This window comes from Motacilla alba, chromosome 2 (assembly GCF_015832195.1).
Source record: "Motacilla alba alba isolate MOTALB_02 chromosome 2, Motacilla_alba_V1.0_pri, whole genome shotgun sequence".
NCBI classification, from domain to species: Eukaryota; Metazoa; Chordata; class Aves; order Passeriformes; family Motacillidae; genus Motacilla; species Motacilla alba.
Window position 1 is genome coordinate 51,655,733 of NC_052017.1, and position 15,828 is coordinate 51,671,560.

At 45.8% G+C, this 15,828-nt stretch overlaps 2 protein-coding genes across 2 annotated transcripts in view; both read left to right on the top strand.

Annotated features, from left to right (window-relative positions):
• Positions 1-513: 513 nt before the first annotated feature.
• On the top strand, positions 514-5,720 carry LOC119697574 (inositol 1,4,5-trisphosphate receptor-interacting protein-like 1). The gene has a single exon (XM_038128494.1). It carries the CDS (start codon positions 3,304-3,306, stop codon positions 4,969-4,971), a length of 1,668 nt encoding a protein of 555 aa, XP_037984422.1. The 5' UTR covers positions 514-3,303; the 3' UTR covers positions 4,972-5,720.
• Positions 5,721-9,061: 3,341 nt separating this feature from the next.
• LOC119697611 (cytochrome c oxidase assembly factor 1 homolog) overlaps positions 9,062-15,828 on the top strand; it is a 52,101-nt gene continuing 45,334 nt past the window's right edge. The window contains exon 1 of the mRNA XM_038128567.1: positions 9,062-9,173. The gene's annotated coding sequence lies outside the window, so the exon portion shown is untranslated. The remainder of the gene's footprint in view (positions 9,174-15,828) is intronic.

Genomic DNA, 15,828 nt, shown 5'->3' on the forward strand with positions numbered 1-15,828 from the left:
CTGCCCCAGTGGTATGTCCACAGCTGGGTTTCTTCTCACCCTGGCTCCTCCTGTCTGGTTTCTCAGGATCTCAAAGGCAATGCTGAAGTGGGCATGCTGGATACTGACTGAGGAGGAGGACTCCTGAGCCCAGCCCATCTTTCATTCCTTAGTTTCTTTAATGGGTCTGTGCAATGAACAATGTATGAAATGAGGCTGGTCTGAATTCCACAGATCTTTCTACACCATGCTGATGGTGGGCATTCATATAGTAGAACCTAAAACTGTGTTACATTGTGGCTACAGGTACAAAGGATAAAATTCTGTACTCTGTCATCTCAAACATGCAGTAGAAATACCTCTGGAGAACCTTTTTTTTTTGTTTTGCACATAAGTGTGCTCAAGTCAACTTGCTTCTGGTAAATCTTAGAGTGTGCTGTGTAAAGTAGTCATATCAAAAGAAGCCCATCTTCTTCCTATAAAATTAAAAATCCAATGCATCCCTGGATTCTTCAGGGATTCTGTAGGTTGGGATTTTGAGGGTGACACACCCTTCTTTCCATATTTTCTCATTTCTGTCCTGTGAACTTCCTCATCAGAAAGATTACAGGAACTCAGCCTCCTCCCAGCTACATTTTGTTTGCCAGAGTGACATTTTCTGAGCCAGTTATGAAGTTTTAACTATTGCAAAACTTCTGTGGTCTAACATAACTTCAACTCCACATAGGGTTTGTGATGTCATTACTATGCCGGTTGTTTCGAATAACTCTTTCCATCCCCTCTAATAAGTGCTAAAGCACTTATTATGCCTCAGCAGCTTTAATTACGGTTGTTGCACAACTGAAATCAGGAGGAGCTCCAAAAAGTAACTGACAAATCATACACAAAACTAATGAGCAGGAAGCTTAAAGTCTGAAGGTCTTCAACATATGTGTGGTATTACATAAAGGAGGATTGGCAGACCAAGAGATACAATATTTAAGCATATACATAATGAGTCCAACATGTGAGACATATAGTTAATGACTAGGTGACTGCTTAGAACAAAGTAATGAATCAATTAGCATGTGATAGGAAACCATAATGCGTAGCAGAACATACAAAAGAATGCATTTGGGAGTGATTAGAGGCAGATGTAACTCAGAGCCCTTGGATTCAGTAACCATGCTCCTATATGTACAGCCATGCAATCTACAGGATGTGCGACCTGCTCACTCTCATAATTAATCTTGTCAATTAAAAAAAAAAAATCCCCACCTTCTTTCCAAATGAATCAGATCCCAAAACTAATGGAAGTGGCACAACACACAGCCAAATGGGACGGCACAACTACCTCTTTCCATGACACCTGTAGTTAGATTACCTTAGTTAGGTTACCTTAAACCAGTCCTGTCCCTACCTGTTATTTGATCCCTAAATTAAAGCCTCAAGCTCCCTTTGCCATAGGTTTGTTTATTTATTCAGGCAGCTAGATAAAAACCCCAACATTTAAATGAGCTCCAGATCTGGACAAGATGTGGGGTGGAGAGCTCCTGCAGTGGTGGAACGAGATTTGGGCTCTGCCACTGGTGCTGGCAGCTGAGTCACTGGAAACATGACCATGCTACCCTACTGTAGAAACCTTTTTGGGTCAAACTGGGGCAGGGGAGGGGGATCAGCGGCTCTCCTAGTTCCTGAGCAGAAGATGAGAAAATAGAAATGGTGTTACCCATCAACTCCTTGAAATGATGTGTCATAACAGAGGAAAGAGAGGGGCAAAGGAACAATTTTGAGTTTGATCTAGGCAGCACCGAGAGTGAAATATTCAAATCCAGGTATGCAACATGGAAAATGCCACAGGTTTTCCTGTGAGGGAAAAGGCTCCAAACAAAACACAACACAAATCCCAAACCATAACCTTAATGTTTCTGTGATTTACAGCTGAGAGAAGCTGCTGTGCAATGCTGATGGCCTCTCCTCTGCACACTCCTCATCTTTGCTTGTCTCAGGGGCCTACGAAGCCAGGCAAGGGCTTGTTTCTGCTCTTGCCTGAGACCAAACAGCCTTGGCGAGCCTGGGGTCATTAGCAGGAGAGCTGGGGAATTCAGGCTTTGTCCTAACTGGGGCCTTCCTGAAGGCAAAGGCTGAGGAAGGGCTCTCACTTGTGCTGCCAGTGCCATGGAAGGCCCCAGAGCAAGAGGGCATTTCTTGGCTTCCAAGATCCCATCTTCACAGTCTGGCCTTGCAGGTCAGTGAAATCCACATGGGTATCCTGGAACATTCCAGCACTGATTTTCACTCCAAACCTTCACATTTTCCACAAGGAGAGTTATGATTTTTCCTTCTGCTTGGAAGGGTATGGATTTCCTCAGCTGATGTACTTGGCAGAAAGGTTCTCCTCACATGGAAACATTTCCTGGCAGCCTGAAACTTCTGACCACCGAGAACCCATTTTTTCCCACTGGCATTTGATCATGGGAACCACAGTGTAAAAGCAGCACCTCTCTCTCCTCTGGGAGGTGCTGTTTTCACAGCTCAGCCATCTGCACCTGACAGATGCAGATGGTCCCTGAAGGGAGGTTGTAGCTAAGTGGGGTTTATTATATTATCCCAGGGAACAAACAATATGACCAGAGGAAATTATCTCAGGCTGCACCACAGGAGATTTAGATTAGATCTCTAGGAAATATTCCTTCAACAAAAAGGATATCAAGCTTGGGAACAGGCTGCCTAGGGCAATGGCTGAGTCACCATCCTCAGAAAGATTTAGAAGTCATGCGCATATGGCATTTGGGGATCTGATTAATTGGTGGAGTAGGCAGTGTTAAGTTTGCAGTTGAACTGTGCGATCTTCAGGGACATTTTTAACCTCGATGATGCAGAGATTTAAGGGTAGCTCAACCAGTGTGGAGTCAAGGCTTAGACTCAATGATCCCCAAGGGTGCCAACCAACATAGATATCTATGAGACTGCCAATGGGGGCAGCTGGTAAGAAAGACAAAAGAAAGACCAAGGGAATTTCTTTGAAGAAGGTTCACTCAAAAGCAGCCTTAACCAGGACACCAGGGCCATTCTGGGTGGCTGAGCTGGGGTGGGAACAAAGAGTGGAGTTGGCTGGGTTGTGATGTGCTGTGGCACCTGTGACATCATGGGGACGTGTCACAATGGGGGCAGCTAGAAAAGGCCTCAGCAGGTAACACTGGCCCTGCATTTCTTGGGCAAGTGGTGAGTGCACATGTGGCAGGGAGGCCATACTGGGGACAAGGGTCCGGGCAGTAATGCTGCACCCGAGGTTGGGTTCTCGCTCTGCATGCAGGGACAGCCCCTCATGGCAGAGCCTTGGCCATGGTACAATACTGCTATTGCTGCTGCTGGGGCAGTGGGACAGGCCTTCCTGCCCCCAGCTGTCTGGGGCCCTGTCCTTCCTGCCCTCAGATCACTGGGATTCCTGTCCCTGCTGCCCCCACTGCCAGCTGCCTCCCTCCCCACTCCCCTCAAGGCCTTCTTTCCATCCTCCTGCAGACCATGGATTCCTGGGTATTGTGGTTGTTGCTCTTGCTAAGTGTAGTCCAGTACCCGCAGCCCGTGGGTGATGTTTTGGATGAGGTGACGCATCTGCAAATGGAGCTGCCTGCAAAGTTCCAGGAACAGGAGAGGATTCAGCAGAAGCAGGAGGTTCAGCAGCTTGTGCTGATGCAGAGTGGCGCATCCTGGAGAGACCTGCTCTGGTCTGCCTTGCAGATGCAGGTCTGGGCATTTGTTGGGCTCTTGGTTCTCTTGGCCGTATGGTTTATGTGGAGGAAAAGAAGTTGTGAGGCAGAGATCAGTGGCAAGGAGGAGAAAGAAAAGGAGAAGGAGCAAGAGGAAGAGGACGAGACATGGGCATATGATCTGAGATGGCTTCTAGAGGAGCGCATACAGTGGCCTGTACAGGACCTGCAGACAGGCTGCAACAGGACAATGGCCCTCATAGACAATTTCACAACTGTCCTCAGGCGTGCCTTGAGTGGGACTTTCTACCCGGTGCTGCAACAAGCCATTGGTTTTGGCAGTGCCTTTGAAGGTTGGACTGCCCGTGAGGAGGAAGTTGTGTACCAGGTGCTTGTACCCCTGACTCCTCCCCTAGGCCACACCTTCCACCTGGAGCGTGACACTGACCAGCAGAAGCCTGGCAGGAACTTCCGTGTCCGTGTGGAGCTGGAGTGCAGGTGCCCGAGGGAGTACCAGGGTATGAACATGCTATGCTTCCAGCACCACCCTGACGTGATTAGGAGGAGGACTAGGCAGCCCAACCTCCTAGACACGCTGTGCACCGACTCCTACCTCGATGTGAAGAAAACTGTCCACTGGTTCTGCACACTGGTGGGAGCAAGCTGGCAGCGTTTGCCCCAGTCACGCAGTTGGCATTTAGGGCTGCTGCCCTCCAAACGCTCCTGCAACCTCAGGCTGACCAACGGCCAAGAAAGCTTCCAGGTTAAGGTGCTGTTCGGGGTGCAGCGACACACCTCAGACATCTTTATCAGCAGCCGGCATCGAGGGGCCCACACCCCAAGCACAATGTGGCCTGAGAGCTATGCTGTGGCAGAGACAAAGTTCTTCAGGCACATGGCCAGGCAGGCCCCCCAGGATAGCTCGCACCTTAAATGCCTGCAGCTCCTTGCCCGTGCTCTTACGCGCAAGGACTTTTCCATCCATTCCATCAAGACCATCGTCATGCGCCTGCTGCACACGGTACCAGTGTCGCAGTGGCACAGGAGACACTTCCTGCTTCAGCTTTCAGATACTCTGGAGCAGCTGCGCTTATCTCTGGAAGAGAAACACCTGGAGCATTTTATTGTGGGCAACCAGAGGCTTCCAGAGGAGATCAGGCTGCCCCCAGATGTACAAAGGGCTAAGCCACCTAACCTCTTCTATGGTCTGGCACAGGATCCAGCTGCCCACTCCCAGGCAATGCAAGCCTACCTTGATCTGCGCCATCACCTGGCAAGAGTGCTGGCCTATGGCCACTGTTAGTGGGGCTCATAGAGTCATGGAATCAGAGAATTACAGAATCACTAGGTTCGAAGAGACATTTAAGATCATCAAATCCAACCCACGCCCTAACACCACCTCAACTATACCATGACACTGAGTGCCATATCCAATCTTTTTTTAAACACATCCAGGGATGGTGACTCCACCACCTCCCCCGGGCAGACGATTCCAGTACTTTATCATTCTTTCAGTAAAAATCTTTTTCCTAACATCCAACCTAAATTTCCCTTGGCATAGGTTAAGACTGTGTCCTCTCATTCTGCCAGTTGCTGCCTGGAGAGAGAGACCAACCCCCATCTGACTACAACCACCTTTCACGTAGTTGTAGTGAGTGATAAGGTTATCTCTGAGTCTCCATTTCTACAGGCTAAACAACTCCAGCTCCATTCCTCATAGGGCTTGTGTTCCCAGCCCTCCACCAGCCTTGTTGCTCTCCTTTGGATGCATGTGCTCGTGGGGCTTGCAGCTGGTGGCAGAGAACCAACTTTTAGTGCCATGACAAAGACAGGAATGAATGGGATACATAGACAGATAGACATATGTATATATAACTATAGTGTGTATATATAACTACAAATATTTTTATTAACAGATGTAATTTAATAGATACATATCATAGTGATAGTTTATAAATTGTCCTATTATTTTATGAAAATAAATAGCACATATAAAATGTCACTACCTGTTGTGATATGTATTAATACTCTGTAGTTATTGCATTTGTAAGAGGCAAGATTTTTATTACTCAGCTATATTTACAAAATATATATTATACACATATTGTATTTAATATAAAACAATAATTTAATACATAAAATGGAAATTAAAGAAAAGAACAATTATATCTAATTCCTATATAATTACACAGAATAAATTATATTTATAAATAAATGTTTATTAAATATGAAAAGTGTTATCTAATTAAAAATCATCATAATAAATATGATAACAGAACAATATAAATTTAGTATGTATATCATGTTACTATCTGTTTGGACACATATTAATGCTCCATAGTTAATGTATGTATGATTGGCAAGCAAAGAACTGCTGTGCTGTTGTTTCAGTAAAATGCAGTCTTGTAGAATCTGGAGCACACAAGACTTTCTTATCTCAGCCAAACCTATAGTATTGGTAAATGTCACGCACGGGGAATCTGGGCTCATGAACAGTCTCCATGAATTCAACCAAACTTACACTGCTGAATTGGTTCTAATCAGCAATTAAGCCCAGGTGCCCCTGGCCCCTCTGATCCCCAAATCACAGAACAGCACGGCTTGGAAGGGTCCTTAGAAATCGTCTTGTTGCAACCCTGCTGCCAAGGGTAGGGACACCTTCCACCAGGCCAGGTTGCTCCAAGCCCCATCCAACCTGGCCTGGAACACTCACTGCCACTGGACTGGGCAGCCACAGCTTCCGTGGGCAGGGTGGCCCAGTATCTCACCAGCCTCAGAGGACAGAATTTCTTCTACATCTCCAGCCTAACCCTGTCCTCTGTCAGTGGGAAGCCGCTGCCCCTGCTGCAGTCCCTCCAGGCCCTTGTAGAAGCCCCTCTGCAGGTCTCTGCTGGGCCTCATGCAGGGAGGTGCCCCAGGACAAGCCCTTGGAGAGCACTGGGAGCCAGGAATGCCACCATCAGGGCAGCAAGCAGGGCCTGGCATGGCCGTCGGAGCAAGAGGGCACAGGGCAGGCGCTGCGGCCCTGCCAGCTGGAGCTGAGAGCTGTGGTGTGTGGCCCAGCAGAGAGCCATGGACTCCCACAGCTCTGCATCTCTCACTGAGGCAGCTGCCCAGGCACACCTGGCCTGGGACACGTGGCCAGCCCAGTGCCACCATCAGGGGTGTTTGTGCTCTGGGGCCAGGGTCATTTGTGGCTGTGAGATGAGTGGCTAGCATGACTTGGGCCCCTAGGGTGGTGACAAGTGTGCACAGGAAAAGGCCAGCCCAGAAAGAAGCAACAGCAAATAGCCCCCAGTGTGGCCATAGTAATACTGGTGTCCTACACTGGCTGTTTCTTTCCATAGCAAGAGAGAAATAGCAGAGGGGAAATAGCAGAGGGGGTATCTATAAATAATAAGTACCTTTCAGTACCAATAAAGCTTCACCAATATTGGATGGATATTGCACAGCTTTCATCATTGCAATATTACCAGGAATATGGGCCAGCAGGGGTACGTAGGCCAACACAGGCACAGCTGGGAACTGAAGACAAGCTTCTGGCCCAGAATCTTTCTCCAGGTCAGAAATGTATGAAACAGATTTTCCAGAGAGTAATTACATACGTAGGAGTCAGGCCACCCTGAAAGTAGAGGCAGCAACTGATTTCCACAAAGAAGGGACAGTAGCAGAAAGGCAGGATGAGAGAAAGAATTAAAAAAACCCTGCAACTTTGCATACAAAACAGTCTCTTACCAGGGCTTCTTAGGAGTGTAAGAGGCTGAGCCATTCACTCCTTTTTTGTTCTGTGTATCTCATTGTCTCTTTTTTGGTCATATCTGCATGTCCTTTTGTTCTGCTGATTGTCTTTCCATACTGTTTCTCTTCACTCTCACCTTCCACAATTCCAGCAGTGTTACAAGTTCCAGCAAGCAGATATATTAATTAATTCAGCTGCAATATAGAAACCTCTCACTTTTCAATTTTTTTTGTCAGGAACAAAAAAGCAATGGAATAACGTAATCAGCTCCTGATGGTAGAAGTTGACTGGAAACTACTAGAAGCTTGCCATGGGAAGAAACAGTTTTATTTTGGAGAATGAAATAGCAGATAGTATTCCACTAAATTACAACAGTAAGGCAAAAGATGTAAATAGGAAGCTGAAAGCCACTTGGATAACAGAACAAACTGGCTTGGCAACAGCGCTGAGAATAATGCCTGACTCAACTCAGCCAGGAAACACATACAATAAATATCAAAACAGGTAGGATGCACTAAGGAACAGCAGCAGAACACACTCTGACGTTATAGGTACACTCATCACTTAATTTCACATGAATCAAAACCGTGAGCCAAGGTAATAATGTAATCCAGCCCTGCTAACACACACCAGAGTCTAAGTGCTGAGCTCAGGGACAGTGCTGGACAGCTCGCTTAAATAAACTCCAACAGGGACACCAGCTTACACAGAACAATGGAGAGGGATAAATCTGGAATGAAGAAGATGAGCTAAAAACAGCAGTGGTTAAATTAAATATTCATATCACTGTGTGGAATCAGATGGCCAGATTAGATCCAGAATTTTCATTAGGGATTGCTGGACAGATATTGTTGTTTTTTTTCAATTTTGACTGCACAAGACTGGTTTTATGGTGTCCCTTGTCCTGGAAAAAATAATAATAAAGCACCACAAGAGAGAGTGGATCTTTGGCAGCAAGCTCAGGTGTGGTCTGGATGACCAGCACGGAGCTGAGGGGATGTGGGCTGTGGGAAAGCCTGTGCAGCAATGCTTGTCTCTTCACAGGCCTCCCACAAGGCACCCTGCAGCTGAAGCCATGGCTGTGGGACATCTGGTACCTTGGCTGAGGCACAGGCTGAGAAAACCCTCAACCCTGCCATTGAGAAGAGGGACCCTCGTAAAAAGCTGCTTGAGACACAGGCAGCCCCAGGGCTGCCATGACATTATACCACAATATAAGAAAAATTTTAAGCTATTAAAGAGTGTCCAAAGGAGGGCAACCAAGATGGCGAAGGGCTGTGAGGGGAAGCCATACAAGGAGTGGCTGAGGTCACTTGGCCTGTCCAACCTGGAGGAGACTGGGGAGAGACCTCATCAGTGTCTACAATTTCCTCGTCTAGAGGAGGGACAGGCACTGATGTCTTTTCTCTGGTGACACAACCCGAGGGACTGGCCTGGAGTTGTATCAGGAGCGGTTTAGGTTGGATATTGGAATAAAGTTCTTCCCCCAGAGGGTGGTTGGGCACTGGAACAGGCTCCCAAGGAAAGTGGTCACAGCAGCAGTTCAAGAAGCGTGATGGGCTGTCGGGGCTGTCCTGTGCAGAGCTAGGAATCGGACTCGATTATCCCTGCGGGTCCTTTCCGCGTCAGGAGTTGCCGTAACACCGTCCCCTCCCCGCCGCCGTTCGCAGCGCCTCCCGCCATCGCCCCCTGCCGCGCACCGCCGGCACCGCAGCAATGGCGGCCCCCACGGCGCCCGCGTGAGCCCGACGCCGACCGCGGCTGCCGTGAGTGGGGACGGGCGGCCGAGGCCGGGGCGCGGCCAGGGCGGGCCCGGCCGCCGCTCCCGTCAGCGCCGCCGCACCCGAGCGAGCCCCGCCGCCCCTCCCGGCGCGCTCGGCCCGGCGCAAGATGGCCCCGGGGGGCGGTCGGGGCCATACGGGGGCGGGAAGAGGCGCGGGAGGGGTTTGTACCGGGGGAGTCCCGTCGGGGCCCCGACCACAGGAGCTCCGCGGCGACTGCGGGGAGCGGCGGGGGTCAGACCTGGGGCACTGAGCGGTGGCATCGCGGCGAGGGCAGCAGTGCCGTGTGGCGGGCAGGGGCTTGCTCAGTGACCCCGAGGGCCTGAGCACATTTCCTTTCGGGCCCTGTTAATGGTACTTGCACTTAAGATACTTCTCGGCCGCCTTCAGAAGAGGAGAGCGAGGCAAATTTATCTAGCAAGCTACGAAGAAAGCCTGATAGGCAGAGAGTAATCAGAACTGGGGCAGAAAAGATTTCTTGTTGCTTAAAACAGGCACGGGCCCACGGTGCCCTGTGCTGGGGGGAGTTCGGTGGCAGGAGCAGAGCCAGCGGAAATGTGAGGATTTGGGCGAACGTTAAAGGAAGTTGGTTGCAGTTGACTCATGCACATGAGGAGGAATGTGAGGAATCTACAGTCAGATTTACTTTGTTATTCAGGTAGAGCTGATGAAGCAGTCAGGTCGTCTTGAGCAGGTTTAATGTTCAAACACTGCAAAGGAAAGGGATTACTGTGATTCTTTCTCTATAAAAATTGGAACTTCCCTGTTTAAGTCTGCTCTGATCACTGAAGCAAACCCGATTTCCCCTATGCCTTATTGGATAGTCTGGTTGCTCCTGCTTTCCAGCCTAGTTGGCTTCTTTCTGCTCGTTCACATGAACTCTTTAAATGCAAGAAGAGAACATGTAACTTGAAGTATAAGAGTGGCCTGGGTTGCTTCTTTTAGAGCCGGGTTTTTTAATGAATTGAAGTGCAGAAACCAATTTCAAAAATCCCTGGTACAGTCTGAAAAGCTGGAGTAATGGCAGGCTGTGACAGCAAGGTGGCCCTGTTCCACCGCCCTGCTGTCCATTGTGCTGTACCTCTTGCGTCAGGCTTAGGGATCAGCTGGCTTTTTGAAAGTTGGTTTTTCCAGTGCATCAAGGCTTTCTGGACACGGCATGCACTGCAGCGGCACAGCCCAGCAGTAGGATGGGATTAGTGGCATAAGCACCCCCTTTCCAGCAGCAACTCCTCAGACCTGCACTTAAATCCGGTGTTAAACTGCAGCTACTCTTTGTTTTGAGTCTAAGCTTTGACTCAAATTTGAACAGTAAACCGGTGTTTCTTATCATGCAGTAGCCCGTGTTGAGGGTTCTCAAACTTGACTGGGGGTGTGGTAGAGAAAGATGAGTGCATGTGGTAGAGAAAGATGAGTGCATGTTGAAAGATAACAAAATACCGCCTTTCTGCCTATAGATCCTTGTGCTATTTAAGACTTGGCAAAAATTGCTGCCCTCACTATCTCATTATTTAAGTGCTGAAATAGCCCAGATCAGCCAAATTCCATTAAACACAAAGTGCAAAGGAAAGTTATCTTAAACAAGCAATGCACCAATTGTAAAGTTGTTGCATTTACTCCCCAAGGAAGAAAGGATTCTCATCAAGAAAAGGGTGAAGAGGTTAGCCGAACTTAATGTGTCATTTTTTTGTTAGATGAGCTTTAACTTAGACTACTGTAAATTGAATGAAAAAACATGGAGAAGGGAGATAAGGAGCTTTTGGGATTAAAAATAAAAATAAACCCCAAAGCCTTCATTTTTTTACTATCTTACAGCTTTTTCTAAGTAGTACTTTGCTGTTGCAGTTCTGAAATTAATGAAGTGTGCATGGATTATTGCTGAATGTATTTTACTTCAAAGCTGGTTATTCCCCAGAAGTCAGAGGCTTTGCATGTCTGTTAACACAGTACTTTCCAGGCCACTTTTCTAATACAAACTTCTGGGTTTTGACTCAATGCCAGAGGAGCAAAATAACATCCTTACCTTTGCAGCTGTGACCACAACATAAAATGAAGCAGGAAGAAGAGCTGATGCTGGGGGTTGTTTTCGCTACACTTAAGGCACCTTGAGAGTTGGAGCGTGCACAAAGAGATGGGCCCACTCACACCCTCCCTAAGCAATGTGGCTGTTAGGGGAGCTCTTGGGTTTTCTTTTATACCTTTAGCCAGCACAGGTGACTGCATCTTGTCTGTTAAGCAGCCCAGCTCCCCCTGTGTGAGCGTTGCTGTCGAGCAGCAGCTTCCCCCATTTGCCTGTGCTGCCTCACCCAGGCTGCCGCACAGCCCTCGGAGAATGGTTTGGTAGCAGCCCAGTTTGTGGTTCTGGGAATTAGGAGGAGGCTCTAGGCGCAGCTCTGAAGGGTGGCTGCATCTGCTCTAGACAACTTTTGTGTGTAGACTTCTCTGCTTGTCCAACTCCCAGCTGTAGAAGTGCCACTAAAACAGAAGTCAGCAAGTGACGTGTGTGAATACCTTCCTCAAAATGCTTACATGTTCAAGCAAGTGGGAGGGGAGTGGGGGAAGAAAGGCACTAGCTGGATTTTTCTATTTCTCTGTACTGCTGTTGGTGGCTCAGTCTACAGTTTTGGGCTTTGATTTGGATAAATGAGGAGGTTGCAGAAAAAGGCTATATTATGTCTCAGTTTCTGGGAGGAGCAGTTATATGACCATCAGGCTAGTGTGGGGAGCTAACCTTTTGGAGATGCAGTTTTACTTTTTTCTACTCAGCATATTGTAAGGAATAGAAAGCTCTTGAGAGTGTACTTCTGAAAAGCTACCTGATACACAAGAATATTGGAATATGTTAGTAAAATTGCAAGTTATCAGTTCAGCATAGTTTACTCTTTTCCTTGTTGGGAGCAAGTGAAAAAACATCACCAGGTATTTTATTGTGACATTTGTCTTTCAGCGTGTTATGAGGATCTTTTCTGGTACTAGAATGTTGTAAGTGACAGAACCCTTTCATCTGCTGTGGTGCAGTGGTGGTTTTTTAACAGCTGCGCAGCAGTAATAGCAGTTGAATTTAACCACCCCAACCCCCTTCCCCCAGGGTAGAGTAATTTGGTTTTCATGGTGTTTAAGTGTTTTCACTAAGTGTTTGCATAGCATACCACCAGCTAAAATACATGGACCCTATTTCCAGAGCTCTCTGAGAGTACTCTGCCGAGTACTTTGGTATATCTCATATATATATGTGTATACATACATATATATATATATATATATAAATAAATATATAAAATATATATATATATATATATATATATATATATATATAATATATATATCATATCTTTGGTACGTAGCAGTTAATGGGGGCTTTGCCCTGCCTTTCTTACTCCTCCCTTCACCAAATAAAAAGTCAATCCTGCTATTAATTTGATCACTACATTAAACATAGTAAGCCCAATTATCCATTACATCAAATTGTATTCTGCCATCATGATATTAGACCTCTTATGGATCAAACTGGAGGCAAGTGAAGAGGGAATGTTTTCTTTTTTCTATTTGTAGCTGTATCTGCTTTGAAGATTGGCTTTGTAAGCTTCTCCCATTAACTAACAAAGAGATGGAAATCTTCCACATCCCTCTGTGCCTTCTCCAGATGTGGATTAAGTTCATTAATGGCAACAGTAATCTCCCAGACTGTCTGACAGGTGTTGATCTGTGCACCAGCACTAGGGCAGATTCTAACTTTGATGATGTTAAATGAGTGAGAGCCAAGAGCGTGGGTTTGAAGCAGATTGTCTCCATGTACTGCACTTTGACTTGAACATGAAGTTCTCAGACGGATCCCCAGAGGCTGCGCCACCAGTGAATGCTCAACACTCTCCGCAGCTCAGTGGTGGTAAAGTCCGTGAGGGCAGGCAAGAGCTAACCTAAACCAGCCACACACAGAACCCATAGCGGGAACACAACCCTCAGCATCAGGTATTTTCATTTGCAGACTCGTGCTTATTCTTGATCTAGACATAGCCAGCAATAATTATGAGAATCCAGTCTAGCATTAAAATAATTAAAATTGAAATCTTGAACTCCCCCAGAAGGAACACCCATAAGATGTAGGAATATCTGTAAGGAAATTTGATCCAACAGAAGTCTAAACCAGTCCCAAAAGACCTAACACCACTCCTTTTCAGTCTTTCAGCAGTCTACAGGAGCCTCTACAACTGGTTGCATGGTATTGGTGAGCACCAGAAACTGAAGGTGTAAACACAGGGTGATACACCAAGATCTGGACTACTCGAAAAGACGTGGTCATCTGAACTGCATTCATTTTGGTGTAACATGAGGGATCCATTGCCTGAGGTTGGGAAATGTATGTAGGGTACCTGGGAGGTAGGCTAAAATAAAAAGATACTCAGAGTACAGAGGCATTTATGGATACAGATACAGATAGTTCAGTTTGGCAGGTTGTAAGTAAGTAGAAGGAATGCAAGTCTTGCAAGAGATAAAAATAAATAGATTTGTCCTGTCATGGCAGAAGAGAACCATGAAAGAAACATTAAACATTAAAACCAGGCACAGAAACAAAAGTTAAAAGGTTAGAGAACTGCAAAAACCTGCTCTGGAAAGCATATGAGATAAGAGTGATAATTCATTTGATAGGCTTAGGGGGAATTCAGATACTTTCCACACAGGTGTGGTTTTATTAGAGATTGCTGCTGGGCTGCTATTTAGCCTGCTGGGAGAAAAAGTGTAAGCCAGTAGGGGAAAGACAGACCTTGCCAGGTAAAGAGTCAAGGATAATTTAGATGGACGCACAGTGAGGAAAAACAAGCCATGAAATACCTTACTTAACAGGATGGTGTTTTTTCCTGAGGTCTAAAAATGAGGAACACTATTATCTTGAAAATCCTTCATGTCTTGTCAGCACAATACAGACATCACTAAGTATTACCTATAGCCTTGCTTACTCTGATTTCTGGTATAATTTTCTTCTGGCCCCTCCACAAAATTAAAAACTCTTCAAAATACATGGTTAGCTTCCTTTCAGTGGCCTTGGTGGTACTGGTTGTCCAGTAAGTATTTTATTAATGAGCATTCTGAGGAAGGAGACACAGCATACCTGTTTACAAAAGTGACTCAGCGCTGTTTTTGCATTACTTATCACACATTTAACTTCTAGTCAATAAAATCTTTAGGCTTGAATCTTTGGCTTGGTGCCTTAATATCATCTCTCCTTAGGATCCTGAAAGCAGCAACATGATGTAGTTCATACACCAACACATTTTGACTACTGAGTTTAGGTGGAAGAATGTTGTTGCTTAATCCAGTAGGACTGGAAAGCAACTGTCAGCACTTAGAACTACAGTGTGAGCTGCATGTGAATTATTAGAGCAGCAGCTATCTAAGCTTAATCTTGGCATCCAGGAACATTTCCTTGGATTTTACTGGACAGATACATTTGTGGACACAGCTGTACAAGCACTGAGAGAGAAAACTACAAGCCTACGTGCTTCAGAGCCTGCACTACAGTTAAAAACATATAGCATGCTAGCACAAGTGAAAGGGAGAGCTGCTATGTGCAACTTGATCGTTACATTTGGTCTAGCAGTTGCATAGACACAAAACTGCTCTACAAGTGCTGTAGTACAACATTTCTACACGTAGCATGGTTAGAGAGCCCACCTTAACAGGTGCTTTAGAATAAATAGTACTTCTAAGCTTTCCTGTGCTGAATAGGAGTACATTAAGAAGATGGAAGCCATCACACACCACTTGGAAAAGAGTAATTAATAGCTTACCAAGATCCCCATATATATCACATAACAGTCTTCAATCCTTGTCAAACATAAAAATATATGAAAATTTGAAGCCTAGAATATTTTCACTTAGTTTCCTTCCTAGAGTAGCTGTAGGCTTCTGCTTTAAAATTACTCTTCTTAATACTAGAAGTTCACAGGTACCTTCTCTCAAATTTTAGTGCCTCTCCCTTGCTACTCTTTTTAACCTTTTTTCTTTGAGTCTCACAGGTGCAAAGCTTTCAGTTGAATTAACTCTGCCCTATCCAGAAGTGGTGAGCAACTTGTTTCTCTCAATAATAATCTTGTTAGGTATGAAGGACTAATGCTTAAAAAAATAATTTGCCTGAATTTCTGTTACTTTGAGAGTTTGGGGATTTGTTTGTTTGGTTTCTTTTGTTTTTGCAGTCAAAATTCCACAGGCTTTTGAGTAAATAAGTTAACTCCAGGGGTATACACTGTTAAACACAGGATGTTTGCTTCCCATGTTTATTACAAAATCTACAGTGATCTCCACAGAGCTTCCATTTAATTGGAGTTTTGCCACCAACTTAAATAGGTAGCTCAATTCCAAGTTCATTAACAGTATGGAAAGGTTTACTCCAAGTGTAGGATGAATTAGAAAGATTAAAAGCTGAGAAGTTGCCTCTACATGGTGAGCATGCCTGAGCTTGATGAGGTTATTTCCTGAACCTAAACTATAAACAAGGAACTGGGCGAAGTTGCAAACCTGCATATGGGAGGCATCTGCTGGAAATTATGACAAAAACTAACAATCTTCACCTCACTGAAGTCAGTGAAACATTTCCCATGTACTTGATTTGAGCCAGGATTTTGCTGTAGGCACTTACACTTCA